The sequence below is a fragment of the Syngnathus scovelli genome, chromosome 9 (genome assembly GCF_024217435.2).
Source record: "Syngnathus scovelli strain Florida chromosome 9, RoL_Ssco_1.2, whole genome shotgun sequence".
Lineage (NCBI taxonomy): Eukaryota > Metazoa > Chordata > Actinopteri > Syngnathiformes > Syngnathidae > Syngnathus > Syngnathus scovelli.
This window is the reverse complement of record NC_090855.1, coordinates 11,324,757-11,340,000: the sequence shown is the minus strand read 5'-3', so window position 1 is coordinate 11,340,000 and position 15,244 is coordinate 11,324,757. Positions and strand designations below refer to the sequence as shown.

The 15,244-nt window shown below is 47.6% G+C and overlaps 1 protein-coding gene across 4 annotated transcripts in view; it reads right to left on the bottom strand.

Moving 5' to 3' along the window:
• Window positions 1-15,244, bottom strand: part of LOC125975625 (glutamate receptor ionotropic, NMDA 2D) — a 44,592-nt gene that overhangs the window by 1,609 nt on the left and 27,739 nt on the right. For 3 of the 4 annotated variants that reach the window (XM_049731402.2, XM_049731403.2, XM_068651879.1), the window contains exons 11-16: window positions 14,615-14,844; window positions 14,122-14,282; window positions 12,508-12,577; window positions 12,298-12,415; window positions 6,671-6,906; window positions 1-6,136 (exon numbers count right to left, since the gene is read on the bottom strand). The exon at window positions 1-6,136 is cut by the window's left edge and continues 1,609 nt beyond it. In XM_049731402.2, the coding sequence (XP_049587359.1) occupies window positions 2,942-6,136; window positions 6,671-6,906; window positions 12,298-12,415; window positions 12,508-12,577; window positions 14,122-14,282; window positions 14,615-14,844 (4,010 nt within the window). In that variant the 3' untranslated portion in view covers window positions 1-2,941. The remainder of the gene's footprint in view (window positions 6,137-6,670; window positions 6,907-12,297; window positions 12,416-12,507; window positions 12,578-14,121; window positions 14,283-14,614; window positions 14,845-15,244) is intronic. The other variant, XM_049731404.2, reaches the window with a different exon arrangement.

Below are 15,244 nucleotides of genomic sequence, written 5' to 3'. Positions count from 1 at the left end.
GGCGAGCTAGCAAAAGAGACCGCAGACTGTGCCAAGGAACATAGTGATGTGGGAGGAGGGAGGGAGGGAGGGAGGGGAGGGGGGGCATCGGAAAGTAATCCTAGGTAGTACGAGAGGAGTGACAGAGCAATTAGCTGTGGTAGATACAGATGAAAAGCGAGTTGAGACTTTTACTTGTCTTTTTTGTCACAGGCACTAAAGTCTTCACAGTCATATAGGAGGAATCAAAATTCAAAAATGATTTCAGGTTCTAGTTTTGCTACAAAGCTAAAACATTTAAAACTAGTTCATCTAACACTTCCTCCAAATATACCAAACTTAACTAATATACATACCTGTGTCTGTCTGTATATATATATATGTATATATTTATTTGTACATATATATTTCTTGATAAATAATAGAATTCAAATGATCTGAATACAATAAAATATCTCAGTTAAATCACAGTATAACATGGTACATTCTCAAAAACAGTATATTTTCATATTTTTTTTTCCTTCTCCTCAGCATGAAAGAAAATAATCTTTTCAAAAAGGAGCAAAATATTTGAAGAGACACTTCTGTTCATGCAGTCACAGACTTTAGAATTAGCGCCTCATTTGAAATCAATACCGCTCGATGTCATTCATTGCAGGCCTTCGTTTTGCTCCGAATCCAACAACAAGGCTTTCTCAACACAAATCTTGGAAATTTAATTCAGTTCAACATGCACTGATTCTTAGGGGGCGGGGCTTGAGTGAGAATAGCAAAAGGAGCTTTTCTGTTATGGTGACAGATTGACATTTTTGTCTTGAAATTCCCCCACGCAGTCGTAGAAAAAAAGCAAAAAGATATTTTCGCAAGGGAGGATTGAGAAGGTCGACTAAGCCTTTGATCTGTGACAACATGCACAAATACAACACACAGTCCCTCATACCGCAAGTCAACCCCCCCCAGCCTTTATCGACAGCATCCAAAAAGCTACAAAGTCTAAAAGTGGATGTCCTTTTGCTACATCGTGACAACGCTACATTCAACTACAGTAGAAGAAGAGCTGGGCTGTGGCTGGTCTTAGTGTGAGAGATTCGGTGGAGCAAATGGAATCTGTCAAATGCCCCAGCAACAACTGGCACCGCTTACACAAAAACATTTCCGAGGCGTGCCGCTCGATCGAAGTCGACTTCGTTCAAAATCACACCCAACCGAATTGGAGCGGACCCATCCAAAGTAAATCACACATTCGCAAGGTCGGAGCCCGGCTGATAAAAATGCTTCGTTTGAAATACGATGAAAGTTTCAGCTGTGGCATCCCCCGTCAGTCACATCGAAGGTTGGAATATTGCTCAATCAGACTGTCTTACATAATTCGAGTTATTAGCCACTGAATGCGTGCCACAAACCGTTTGCAGAACATCTTTCAGCCTAATTTCCCAAACAGAAGCTGAACCCAAAGAGACAAAAAAAAAAAAAACGAGCGTTCCAATTGGATCTGTAATAAATTGCGCTCATTAAAAATAGGTGATTCTTCTAAACGTGCCGGCAAATAACGACCTGTTGCACATATGCCTGAAAAATACTTGTGCTTCATGTAAACAATCTCCAAAAGCTGGCTGGATGACAGAGTTGCTTTTTTTTTTTTTTTTTTTAATTATTTTTTAAACCACTTTTCCGTTCTTCATCTTGCCAATGGCCACTTTGGTAAAAACAATAAGCGGCGGCGCCGTCTATTATGTAAATTCAAATAATTCCACAATTGTCTCCAAAGCTTACTTGAATATTATGCGGCCATCTAGTGCCAATTACAAATACTGCACCAATCATCCCCTTGATCCGATTATAGGATGGTGTGTGCTGTGGGACAATAACGGAGCACGTTCACCGTGACAATAAATCATGTAAAAAGCACCTAAAAGCAATCGTGGGGATATTTGGCACAATTGAATCTTTCCCACGTCCAACACGAGCCACATCCAGCCTCATCTTTCTCAAAATATGAACCAAGTGAGAGGAATATATTCAGAACATAAAACAAGGTTGGAGATCAAAGACAGTGTCAAGAAAATAAAGACGATGCTACACATCTTTTTTTTTGTTCTTCTTTCCCTTTTAAATATTTTTTTTTTGTTCAAATACTCTCAGTTCTGGTTGGAGCCACAACTCCGACAAGGAGGAATGGATCCTGTACGGTCGACCCCACTGGTTTCTAATAAAATGTGACATCACAGAGAGGAGGGGGGAGGGGTAGAGCTAGATGGGTCTGATGGTGTTGCAAGGTCAAAGAGTGCATAAGTCGCATTGTCCTCACTGCCCCGTGAAAGGTGACGGTTGGGCTCACGAGAGAGGGGAGAGGATTGCTTTTCAAATGATTTACAAACAAGAGGGGCTCATCTCTTCACCTTTGAGAAGCAGTCCGGCATTTGTGTTGAAAAACGCCACAAGGGAGGGCGCGTGACCCCTCGAACCCACCAAATTGAGCTCAGCCAGAGGGAGGGAGACGTTTTGCGCGTGTGTACAAATATGACATCATTACTCACGGGTTGGAGACTTCGACTTATCCGTAGCGGTGACCCGGTGAGGGCAGGAGAACGGATGACATCACAAAGCTCAACTCAGAGCAAAGGAGTAGTTCTGGAGCTGTTCTCCCCGCCGACGCAGCCTCGACTTCACTCCGGTGGTCGTGGGGTCCATCCGAGAGGGTGTAGCTTAACCTGGTGTGGCGTCTCACCGTTGCCCTTACGAAAACATGTACAAGGGAGCGGGTGGCGGCGGTGTCGCTCTCATGCAGAGCAATGGCGGCGGCGGCGGGACCCCGGTCCACGTTTGTTCCCGCTGTGAAGGCCGCCAGCCGATTAGCGATGGTTACCAAGGCGGCCACGTCTCCGGATCCGGCTACTGCGGCACCACGGCGCTCTAGAATAGAGGCTCTCGCTGCTTCGTCTCCCTCTCTCGTCTCCCCCTGTCATACCTCGCTCTCCAGACTGGAGAAGTGAGCTGACCCTCGACGCGAGCACAGACTCTTGGCTTTAAGTGGCAGGTGAGGTGAGTAGAACCTTCGTGGCTGTGGCACAGAACGGAGTCTCTGGTATTGGAGTTTGGCACTGGCCGAAGCCTGTATCTGGCTCGGGCCGGCCATCCCCACCCCGGCCGGAGGCGGGACCGAAGATGAGGAGGGCGGAGGCGGGATAGGCATCGGGAGGCTAGTGGGAGACAGAGATGGCTGCTGAGGTGGTGACGGTGGAGGTTGAGGTGCCAGCTCGCTAGGCTGTGTGCTGAGGTTCAATTGGCTGCCTGATTTAGCCTGACCGGGATCTGATTTTGAGGGAAGGGGTTTGGGTCGCGAGCCCCCGCTGAAACTGTGACAATGGGGGAGAAGCTCTTCCTGGCTATGCGACAGTGAGGCGGGTGACCTTTTGGAATGAGAGGCGTGTGAGCGACTGTGCGGATGCGGGTATGGATGCGGATGCGGGTAAAGGCTACAAGAACACATGGTGGCCCTTCGAGCTTCTTCCCCTCTGTTCCTCGCTTGCCTCTTACTTTTCCTACCTCCAGACTTCCACTTTTTCTCACCTTTAATCGGGATCTTGTCCATAGACCAGTATCTCCTCGGCGGAGGGAAAGCCGAGGGCGGCGGTGGCCACTGCGAGCCCAGTCCCCCGCTCCCTCCCCCCGATTCCCAACCTACACCTGTGCCCGAGCTCCAGAAATCAGTGCCAATCCATCCCTCTGCTCGCGTTCCAAGCAACGAATCATCCCGACTATTGATGCTGCCTCCCCTCTCTCTGGAGGGGTACGTGCCGAAGAACCACCCTCCGCCGCCTATCCCCCCTACCCCGGAGCTGTTGCCCCCGCCTCCCTCCCAGTACCTTTCAAAACGTCCAAACTCGCCTGATGAACCTTCATCCGAGTAACTGTCCTCCGCCCTTCTGTCCAACCTATCCGTTTCAGACAGCGCTCCCCGACCGGCCCTCCGCCCCCTCTCGCCTGCCCTTTCCCTAACTCTTTCCCTGTCCTCCTCTTCCTCATCATCGTCATCATCGTCATCATCATCTGAGTCCCACTCTTGCAGGGAAAGCCCCTCTCTGGTCTGCGACTTCTCCTTTTCATAAGGCATCAATAAGGGACGCCTCTCTCCTCCCCTAGCGCCCTCCTCCCTATCTACGCCTCCACTTCTTCGTCGCTTCCCGGACGGGAGGAAGGGGTGCAGGGACGTGGGGGGAGTATTTGAGTCATCCCCCCTTCCGTTCACCCAAAATTTGACCGAGGCTGGGAGTTTGTTCAGGTTAGGGTAGCGCTTACTGGGGGTGCGACGTCTGGAATGAGGATGGGATGGTTTGGATGGCCTTTCTCTACTTCTCCCACTGTCCTCCCCTTCCCTGTCATTGGCCTCCTCTCCTGCATCCCTTCCCGCTCTCTCCCGCTCTCCTTCCCACGAATCCCGCCGCTTCTCCCCGAAGGTATTCCGATACTGGGCAGAGAAGGAAGAGTAGTCCTGTATTCCCGCTTCCCTCTCTCCTTCCGCCTCTGCTTCCCTCTCTGGCTCTACATCGCCGTCTTCTGGCTCTGATCTTTTCCCGCCAGTAGATTTCTTCCTTTTCTTGGTCTTGAGTGCCTTTTTCTTCTTCTTTTTCACTTTCCGCCTTTTCCTTTCTCGCTCGCGTTCTCTTTCCCTTTCTTCCCTCTTCTTTCTCTTTTTGCTCTTTTTCTTTTTCTTCTTCTCTTTCTCTTTTCTTCTCTTCTTCTCCCGTTTTTGCCTCTCAGCATCTGCCCCAGCTCCGCTCTTTTCTCTCTCGCTCCAGCTCGCCCACCACTCTTGAAGTTGAGACAGTTGGCTGCCCCCTCTCTCTCGTTCACGTTCTCTGTCGCCCCAGGATGCACGTGGTTTCCTGGGGGGTACGGGCGGAGGCGGGCGCCCGTGGCTGGACGAGCGGGGCCGAACGACCGAGCGTTCCCTCTCTCGCCCCCTCCCGAGGAGAAGGCTCGACTCTTCCGTCAGCTCCTCGTCGTCGTCATCCTCCTCTTCGTCAAGGCCTCGGGCTCTATCCCGGGTGCTCCTGGAGGAGCTGTATGAGTATGTAGGGGAGCTGGAACGAGACGAGGAAGCAGACGAGGATGTGGACGTGGACGACGTCGTGGACGAAGATGACGTGGACGTATAGTGCAAGGACGCCGAAGGCGAGGGAGGGGTGTAGGAGGGGCTGAGGGGTACTGGCACAGGAAGTGAGAGTGGGGGAGAAAGGGGGCGTGCCCTCCTTCCTCCTCCCTCCCTCACTCCATCTCGTGCCTCTACCCTCCGCCCCAGCGGCAGAATGTTCTCATACAGCGGCCCTCCGGGTTCTTTGGGCTTCTTGGGCCTTCGCCTTCTCCAAAAGGATGAGGGGAGAGGGGGGGAGGGCTGTGGCAGTGGGGGTGTAGGAGGCAGAGGGGCTTGACTCTTGGGAGGCAGTCTCGGGGTTCCGAGAGGTTTAACAGCCACTTTCCCCTGACCTCCGCTGCCACCACCTACCGCCCTCTTCCCTACCCCGTGGTCCATGCCCTTCTCTGAGTAGAAGGCCACACTGGCTGGAGGGGGCTGGGGGTGGCCCCTTGGCAGAGTCTTGGGGGTCTGGGACCCTGCCTGCTGCTCCATGCAGGGCCCCAGTCCCTCAGGGTCAATGGGACCATAGTATCTCTTATAAGCATCAAGTCCCCCAGCTCCTCCAGCAGACGAGCCCCAGTTTGCCGGGACTTTTTGAGCAAAGGGTCCCATGTCAGGAATGCCCCCCCTTACAGCCCGAGGGTTGGCGGCTGTCGCAGATTTGGGCAGTCTCCAGCGATCCACCACAGCCAGTCTGCGATCTGGCCGGGGCAGGAAGGTGGAGCAAGGGAGGGGTGCGCCGGCAATGGGGGTGCTGGAAGGACCCACTGCTGTTCCTGAACGCACCACGGTGGGAGGAGAGCCAGGTAGAGGTGTCTTGTACACTGACTGCGCTTGCTGCTGAGGCGTTTGCTGCTGCTGCTGCTGCTGGGCTATGACAATAGCCGGGCTGGTCATTGACGTCGAAATAACGTGCGCTTGGGATGGGACAGGAACCATCGCCGTATGGTGATGAGAAGTCAATGATTTAGCACCCCCTGGTGCGGTTTCATCTTCAAAGCTACAGCAGCTATACATGCCCTGAGGAGAAGAGAATAAAAATAGGAGATTGTCACAAGATTTTAGTTCAATTTGTGGGGGGGAAAAAACAGAGTGAGAGACACTCCCAAGAATATGCAGAAGATAGATCGCTGGATCGCTATTAGGCAAGCAACTGTTTGGTTGTTGATTAATGATCGATCATGTAAATACATCAACTGCATCAATTACAACTTGGTGAGGAAAGATTATCTCTGAGGATATAATGGCGAGCATATGGTGCGTGACTGCAAGGTCACTGTCAAAGGACCGGGATATCCGGGCTGTGAGCAGAATTGAATTTCAATTAATCCCTTCATGTGACGGAGGGGAATTGAATTGACCCCAGACCTCACACTTCCAAAGGCTCACACTCGCACGGAATTATTCCGAAATATTTTTGTTCTATATTTGATGTCCTGACATTGAGCGATCATTATACAGAGACTAATTCATCAGTTTGATTCACAGGCGGAACTCTGTCACAGTTGCGGCATCGATGAGCAAACAAGAAAAACGTACGTTTGAAAGACTTACCCTGCTGATGGCTAGAAGGAAATCCAGTTTGCCTGAGCTGGTGGCCATGCAATGGCGCAACTTCCAGTAGACCAAGTGCTCCCAGGCAAACACCAGTAGGCTGAGGCCCATAGCCACCAAAAGCATGTAGAAGACCCCAGCCATGTTGTCAATATCTAGCTTACTGCTCATCACCTCAATTTTGTCATTATGGCAGATACCTGACAGCCAAAGGCGCTCCAGCATTTCAATTTCATCTGCAAAGGGCACAAGTGGGGGACGGGAAAGATAAAGATGAGAAGGAGAAATAGTTGAGGTTGAGATCAATTCAGATTGACAGAGATGGATGGATCTAAAGGGTTCACACTGAGGCGGTGTTTCCGTAGTGTTGTGTTTTTCTTTTAGTTCCTTATTCGCTGTGGGCTTCAAGAGGTCAGGGGTCAATAATACAAAAACAATCTCTCTTTTGTATCTCCAAAAACACACACAAAGAGGAAGGTCACTCAGAGAGACTCCAAAACAATGAAGTGGCTCAGGAAGTTAAATGACACCGACAACCTAATCTCAACATAGTAAGCAAGAGTAAATGGAGAGGATGAGAAAGGGAGGCCGGGGTGGGGGGGTCAGCAAAACAAGCATGGAATGAGAGCGTCCGAGGGAATGTTTATTAAGGTGGCGCGAGTGGGCGGCGTTCCGTCTCGGTCCACTCGCACGTCGGGAGAAACGTGACAAACAGACGGAGGACGAGAGGCTGAGATTGTGTCATAATGACAAACAACAGCAACACTCCACAAGCCCGAAGGCGATGACTGCGAAAAGGAGGAGGGCGATCGCAAAGAAAGAGCTGATAGGGACCGACAGCGACTGGCAGAAGGGGAAGATCATAATCATTTAATTGTGGCGCCAGGATGGTCAGCATTGCCATCAAGGTATGAAGCTCAGAGGAATGCGAGATTCCCATCAGTTAACCTGCCAGCAATCAGGCGGGACCGCTTTACCTCAAACACGGAATTTTCATTAATGAGCTCAGCGACCTAACAAATGCAAAGTGCCCCGCCAACCTATGATTGGCTGGCAGGGGTTGGCGGCGTAACCATAGCGATGGCTCGCCAGAAAACGAAGCGTATGATTCATGATGGAAACAAAGAGGCGTTCTGACCAACATAGCTCGTAATGAGAGCTTGCTGTAGCGCTAATGGCGGTGCCACGAAGGAAAAAAAAAAAACATGGCTGAAGGTTACAGTTTGTTGCACAAGTCAAGCGGCCAAGTCATGCTGCTGCTTTGAACATGACGCGTGGCGGCCTGTGAAAAGCTTTCCGATGGTGCCATCATTATCTTCGCTTGCGGGGCTCGGTCATCTGAGCGACTTGGGAAAGGCGGCTCCCGTAGAACATCATTAGTGCACCGACAGATGGACACACTGCGGCTCGACGGCAGGTAACGAGTCAGCCATCCCGATTCGCCTCATAAACACGTTCTTTACGGTCCAAAACAGAACTTCTTGTCTTAAACGCTAATGGAGACAACGCATCTGCGATGCATCGCGTGCATCTTCGTTGCGGCTCTCTTTCCTCCTGCTCGTTGCCACCTTTGGACTTTCGCCTTGGCAGTTGTCTCTACCTTTCGGTCGCAGCCTGCTCAGGTCTGCCAAATCTGACAGGTGAGTCAAATTCGCACTTCACCTCTGTCGTCGCCGGCAGGTCAGGTCAGGCACAAAACCACAAATGGACTCACGAAAGTGGAAGACTTTTCACATATCTGGTGTCCCTTTCTGGGATGTGCAAGGCGTCCCAAAAGAAAAAATGCTCCATCAAATTGCTTTTTGACGAGCATCACCTTGTCATACATGGGCTCTGATGTACTCGGCATAAAAATGAGTGGAGTGGGCGCAGTACCACATTGCTTCAAGAGAGGGCGCACTCCGAGGATGATAGAGGTTAATATTTGGGTTTGGGTCAATTAACGGGTGTGGAACGCCAGTCCATGAGGGCCGCTATCCTTTTAGATGTTTCCCTCCTCTAAGGCACCTGATTCAAATGATTGGCATCATCATTTGGATTTTGCAGATTTTGCTGATGAGCTGTAAACAAGCTCATAAATCGACACAAACACAGTCTAATATTGCTAATCCGATCCGAGATGTAAACATAAAATTCCCTTAAGCGTCATTTGTGGTTCGTTTCAAAGCAGGGGTGTCAAACAAATCATAGTCGGCCATTATGACTGTCAAAGCCCTTTATTGTATACAGTATAGGCTACACAACAAACTGATAACTAGTTTCGGAATAAGAGACAAGTAAAAACTGTTAAAATATTTTAAAAAATGAATCATAATAGAAACTGCTAGCAATATCTCTATTTTTTTAAAAGTGAACTAAATTTTTAATCTAGTATTGACACGTGAAGTTTTGTCTTTGCGGGCCACATAAAATGATGCGGCGGGCCGCATCTGGCCCCCGGGCCTTGAGTTTGACACCTATGTTTTAAGGTAAGACAAATGGCAAAAACATTCATTGGTGACGTCGACTTCAGCAAGAATCCCGGAGCAAAGGTAAACAGACAAGGTTGCACGTGACCTGAGACCCGCTTGCTCTTTGACAACATGGTGCCGCCCTTGTTCGCACCCGTGTCCCGAAATCAATTTTCTTGTAACGTACGAGTGCAAGCCAGCTGGAAGTCATTATCATAAGTAAACACCTTCCTGCTCGCCACCAAAAGGACAAAAGGGTCAACGTGTCAGTCGGGTCTTGTGTGATCTCCTTGGGAGAGGCAAGGCTCAAGTTCTGCTTTGCACAAAGTACATTTTTGTTCATATTTTTATAAGGAAGAATAAAGAATTGTCATTTTAATCCACCGCGTGATATATCCGAGACTACAGTTTACTGCACGGTTGGGCTAAGTAAGCTGCCGAGAGTTCATAAAGAAAACATTGCAGAGTGCCTCAATTTTAAGCCCAACTGCTGGGGAACAGGCCCAATTATTTAGAAAGAATTGTTTTTGTGCGCTCGCACACTCGGCTGCCGTGTACGCGCCAGATGCGGCATGTTGCCAAACATGTCCGGAGAGGCCGAGCTCTTCCGCATCCGTGCAAGCGTGACCCAAACAATCGTGTGCTATAATCACACGTCAAATACCTTGATAGGAACCCGCTGAAAAACAACTAGCCAGCAAAAAAAGCTCAAAACTCACTTTCCACAGCGTTTTACTTAGTGAATAAAAAAAAATTGAATATTGTGAAAAATGGAAATGGGGGCTGACAAGAGTGCAGAGTCGGCATTTCTATCGGGAAACGAGATGTAGCAAGTTCAATAGATGGCGTGCACCGGAGGCAACGATAGGAAGATCAAAACCATTCTTTGGCTTGACAAAACAAAGCTCAGCGTGGAAAATGACACGGCACACTACGGTGATGATGTAACCCGGTGACACGTCTTAGCCGGGCTGAGGGTGTCGGGTCCCTTTCCTCCACGGTAATCCGCTTCTTTAGTAATCCACTCCAATAAAACCTTCGTCTAATTCAACAGCACCCCGAGAGTCGATAAGCGCGGGTGCATACTGAAACATAGCAAGAAAATTCCACACAAGGAATATTCGTTGATTACTCGATTAAGTGGCCGTATTGCCAAAAACGATTTTTTTCCATAGTCAATGAAAATTTAACTACATGACCATTTTTTGTCCACACATATGGTGGTATAAAAAGTCTTCACACCCCTATCCGAAGACAAGTCATTCCTAAATGTTCCCGATTAACGTGACCTTTAACCAATGTTGAGATTGTAGTATGTTATTTTTTTCATATAACAAAAGCGGGGGTGTGCAGACTTTTTAAATTTTGATTAAGCCAGTCAGTTGACTGCTTATTCTAACAGCTCTTTTACACTGAAAGACGTCATTTATAAACTGTATCTACAGGTACATAAAAATACTACTAACAATATCAGACATTTAAAAAATACTCCAGCACAATTGTATTGTATTTTCAAGTTAGCGAGGCAAAACAAAATTTGGACCTTTTGTACAAGCAGCCTAGGCTCAATTTTTCTAAAGTTAAGTTTTCTGTGCCTCAAAACACAAAAAAAAAAAAAAGAAATCGACTAAAACAAAAAAAAAAAAAACTGAGAGAAGGAGCATCTCCTGCATGTCAAGCTACTCTGCGCTCTCCATTTTCCTCCTCTCCCGGTCCAGTTATTTGGCGGCAGTGGCCAGCCTTATTTAATAGATCTTGGCACCAAAGCAGCACTATAAGCAGCTAAAGTGTCTGCATGCCAGAAACAACTAAAGGCCTTCGTCTGCCTTCGCGCCATAAGCAAAGCTGATTTGGGAAAGCTGAGCATTGTGACAAGAAATGCGTGTGGCGGACAATGTAAAATGACAATCGAGCATTTGTACGCTGATTGCAAAATTGATTTTCTCTATCGCGCGCCTGCCATAATCCCAAATACAGTTTGCAGCAGACAAAGAGGATTGTAATAATGTTTCCAAATTTTGGTCTATTACTCCCCCCCCCATTTAACTCCAATGTCACCTATATTTATAGTTTAGGAATTGGGCTAAATTTTTCTATAAATCTCCTGAGCTTCTGTTTTGACAATCAACCGACTTATAATATCTGATCCTTATTGCCATCTTGAGTCACCCACGTCCGTAGACTTTCATCATTTTCTTTCCCCCTTGCACCCCCCCCCCCCCCCCCACCCCCACCCCGTCTATGACAGCGTCAGCTAATCTGCAACAAGAGTAAAATCACCACTCGAGTCGTGATGAGCCTTTTCGACACGGACTCACAAAGATAATTTTTTTTTTGCACCGTCCCGAGCAGGGAAAGAGCGTTTTGTGATTCAGAGCACAAAAGCAGGGGGGAGACCCTTGCCCCCCATCTCCCCCTCCAAAGAACAGTGTTACTCAAGCAATCATTTCAATATTCCTCTTGGTGCCATTCCCAGTTTTGTTTCCCACTCACTGCCTGACAGTCAAGAGACCTTTTAGGTATCTCTCTTCCCACCTTCAGCTCTCCTACACACCATTATTCCCCTTGTCCTGAGCAAAACACCTTACAAGCATTGTCTAACATCCACATGCTCTCTATCATCGAACCTCCTGCGTGTTCACATCTACCTCACGGGTGTCAAACTCAGTTTTGTTTCCTTGGAAGGGCCAATATGTCAACCCCTTATATTATATACAATATAGTTGATGCAACAAACTGATTAATAACTAGTTTTGAAATCCGGGACTTGTTTAAAAAAAATAATAATAAAATATTAAAAAAAATGAATGGTGATACAATTGGTAGCAATATCTCTATTCATTTTTAAAGTGAAGACAATTTGTAATTTTAAGATTGACACATGAAGTCCATGCACAATTATATCTTTGCGGGCCACGTAAAGTGATGTGGTGAGCCGTATCTGGCCTCTGGGCCTTGAGTTTGACACCTATGATTTACCTTTATCTCTATCTATTTTTGGGAATATAAGGCACAATCTCAATGAATGGGAAAACAAATCAGTCCATCAAATGAGCCAAACTTCAAATAGACATAATTCTAAGGCGCTCTGTGGATTTTTGGAGGAAATGGAAAGCATTTGAAGTGTGCCTCATAGTCTGAAAAATACGGTCATGATTTCCTCGCCGTCATTCTCACCATCTCCCACCAGCTGCAGAAGGGCCAGGTCAAGAGGACGTTTCCAGCGTGAATTTTTGTGCAGGGCGATACCGTAGCCTGTGGTGGCAAAAACCTTCCCCGAGCCTATGGTCATCACCTTGGATTGGAGGGAGAGACCCAAAAAAAAAGGACAAGCTGAGTATATATGTCAACATCTCTCTATTTATGTCCGCTGTGCTGGCTTCGTACCTTACAACCTTCGTCCTTCCTGGCCATGTAGTTCAATACCGCAGCATCGTAAATAAAAGCATCCAGTTTCCTGTGAAGGGATCAAAGAAAAAAAATATCCATTCATCATTTAATCGAGGAACGAGGGGGTTGGCAGAAGCGAGTAGGGATGAAACGGTTATCACGGTCAAATATTCCGATTTATTTCATACATCTTGGCAACAAATTGGTAGTAATTAACTAATTGGGAAGGGAGTTAGGGGTGTGAGGGAATGGAATGATGGTAGCGGAATAAAAAGTTCAGTCCACGCATGTCAAATGGGCGGTATAGCAAAAACCAGTTTGAGAGCAAAAACAAGAAGAATAAAAATGACGCAGAGATGAGGGAAATGGATGTGTGGGAGGCAGAGGGGGGGGAAAGAGGATTTATACGAAGTGAAGAGCACGCTGACAAGAAGGCGAAATAGAGAGAGAGGAGGAAAAAGATTTACACACTTCAGGGGGGAAAAGACACGGGCGAGAGCACCAAGGATTAGGAAGTTTAAATACACACAGTGAGAAAGAGAAAAGACCAAAATGGAGGTGAAGACGGGAGATGAACGATCAAGATTCGGTTGCGAAGGAGCTGGAATGGAAGCAAGAGACAAAACAGCAGCGGCAATAGTTTCAATTATTTAAAGCGCCACACACAACGGTGAGTTATGTGTGAGCTGATGCGGCTTCTGGGCGCCAAGAACCATGACAGTTTCGGGATCAAATAAACGGGGATTACGCAAAACAAATATGGCTGCCCGGGGTGGGGGGCTAAACGAGGTGCTGTGCTGTTGTTGGTCATGTACGTAGGCTGGCACGTTTTCGAATTGTAGTCATTTCGTGAGGGGGGGCTGCGCCGTTGTGGGTGTACTCACATCTGACTTCAATCACGACCAATCAAAACGATTTGAGTGATTGATTTGATTGATTTTCCCGTCATTCTTGTCCACCCCCATTTCTTTCTTTCTTTTTTTTAAATCAGGGACCTTCCTTAATTATTCACCGGCAATTTAATTTTTCTTCTCTTTGGATTTCTTTGTAAATCTCAGCAAGCCAGTTGAGTATCTGCTTTGGTTTTATTTCTGTTTGAACTTGTTTGTGTGTTTTAACACGCTGGCATAATAGAGAGACGAGCATCCCCATGGTGTCTTTGCCGCTCATTTTTGGTGGGCTCGGGCTTCTTTACTAGCCTGTAATACTCTACACTAAAATCTGCTGACATAAATCTACTGCTAATCAAAGAAAGTCAACTAAGCAGCAATAATAACACGGATTCTCATTTGTGTTTTTTGCCATGTTTTGATGTAAGGAAACCATCATCGTGTAATTATGAAGACTTTCAGGTTTAAAATCGAGGCAATTTTGTGTATCCAGAAAGAGCAGACTCATTGGAGGGGGAAGTGAGTCAAGTCGGTCGCCACGGCAACTGAAATATATTCCCCATCTTTAATATGTGCGAGGAACACAATTACTAGCCAGAAGTGTTTCAACGCGTCCCCAAAGTAACAAATAAAGAGCGCTAATCTTTCTGGAGGAAAAATGTGATTATGAGGCGAAAACATTTATGGAGCAAACCGACGCGGAATGTTGGAGGAAACCAACCCGGTCTTGAGGTTGAGAATGGCGTCTTCCACTCCTCTCTGGTTGTATTTGCCCATGTACTGGTGCATGTCCGGGTAGTTGGAGCGGATGTTTTTTTCCGTGCTGCCGTTGGGCACGGTGCCAAACTTCAGTGGTGGGTACTGCTCCTCGGGATGCTGAAACTGAAGGCGACGAAAGGGCCATCAGACACCTCAGGCTGTGCACCAATCTGTCTGACCCATTTCTGTCCCCCTTTTCGCAGACTAAGTTGTTGAGCGTGGGGGAAAAAAAGGTCAAGCTGTGGATTTTTATCGTCCTCACAAGTGCTTTTTAAGTATTCCAGAAGTGTGGTAATAGCGTGATGTTCAATTTGATCCTTTTCTTCACACTCTCCGCTGTAATCAATTTCAACGTTTAAATTCATGGGATTGGACTCCCTTACGACTTCAATTTGCCTTTTTTTCCCAGTACATTAGCATTAGCATCATTAGCATTCAAGCAACGAAGTCAGTACCTTCTTGTCCGAGAGCCCCGACACGGTGTCGATGTACTCCTCCTGGATCATGAAGGCCGCCAGGTTGGCGGTGTACGAGGCCAAGAAGATGACAGCGAAAAAGGCCCAGATCAGCACCATGATCTTGCTCGTCGTTCCTCTGGGGTTCTCCACCGGCACCGAGTTATTGAAGACAATGGCCCATAAAAGCCACACAGATTTTCCGATGGTGAAAGTCGAGCCTCCGGCCTCTGAGGGAGAGAAAGAAAAGTGCTTGTAAAATATCTCGGCGAATGATGTGTAAAATGGCTGGGCCGTATTTTTAAAAATATCGAGCGAGCATATTGACAGCAAATCTCATCCTGTAAGTCACCGAGCGTGACTTGCGGGGACAGCTGCGACATGATGTTACCAATAAACGTAATCTCACGGCGCGCCGTATTCAAGCTGTTGTGAGGAAGAAGCGGGATGACTCCGTTAAATCTACCCAAAGTGAAGCAATCGTGCGGTGAGAAGACTCGCATCAGAGACATTTAAAAAAGCACACGGGAGTACAAAGTGCCGCGCTGAATAATAGATGGCCTCTTCTATGTTAGACAAACTCGGATGCAGTTTGACGAGCGCCTCTTTGCCCGCCGCTCGTGGCTGATT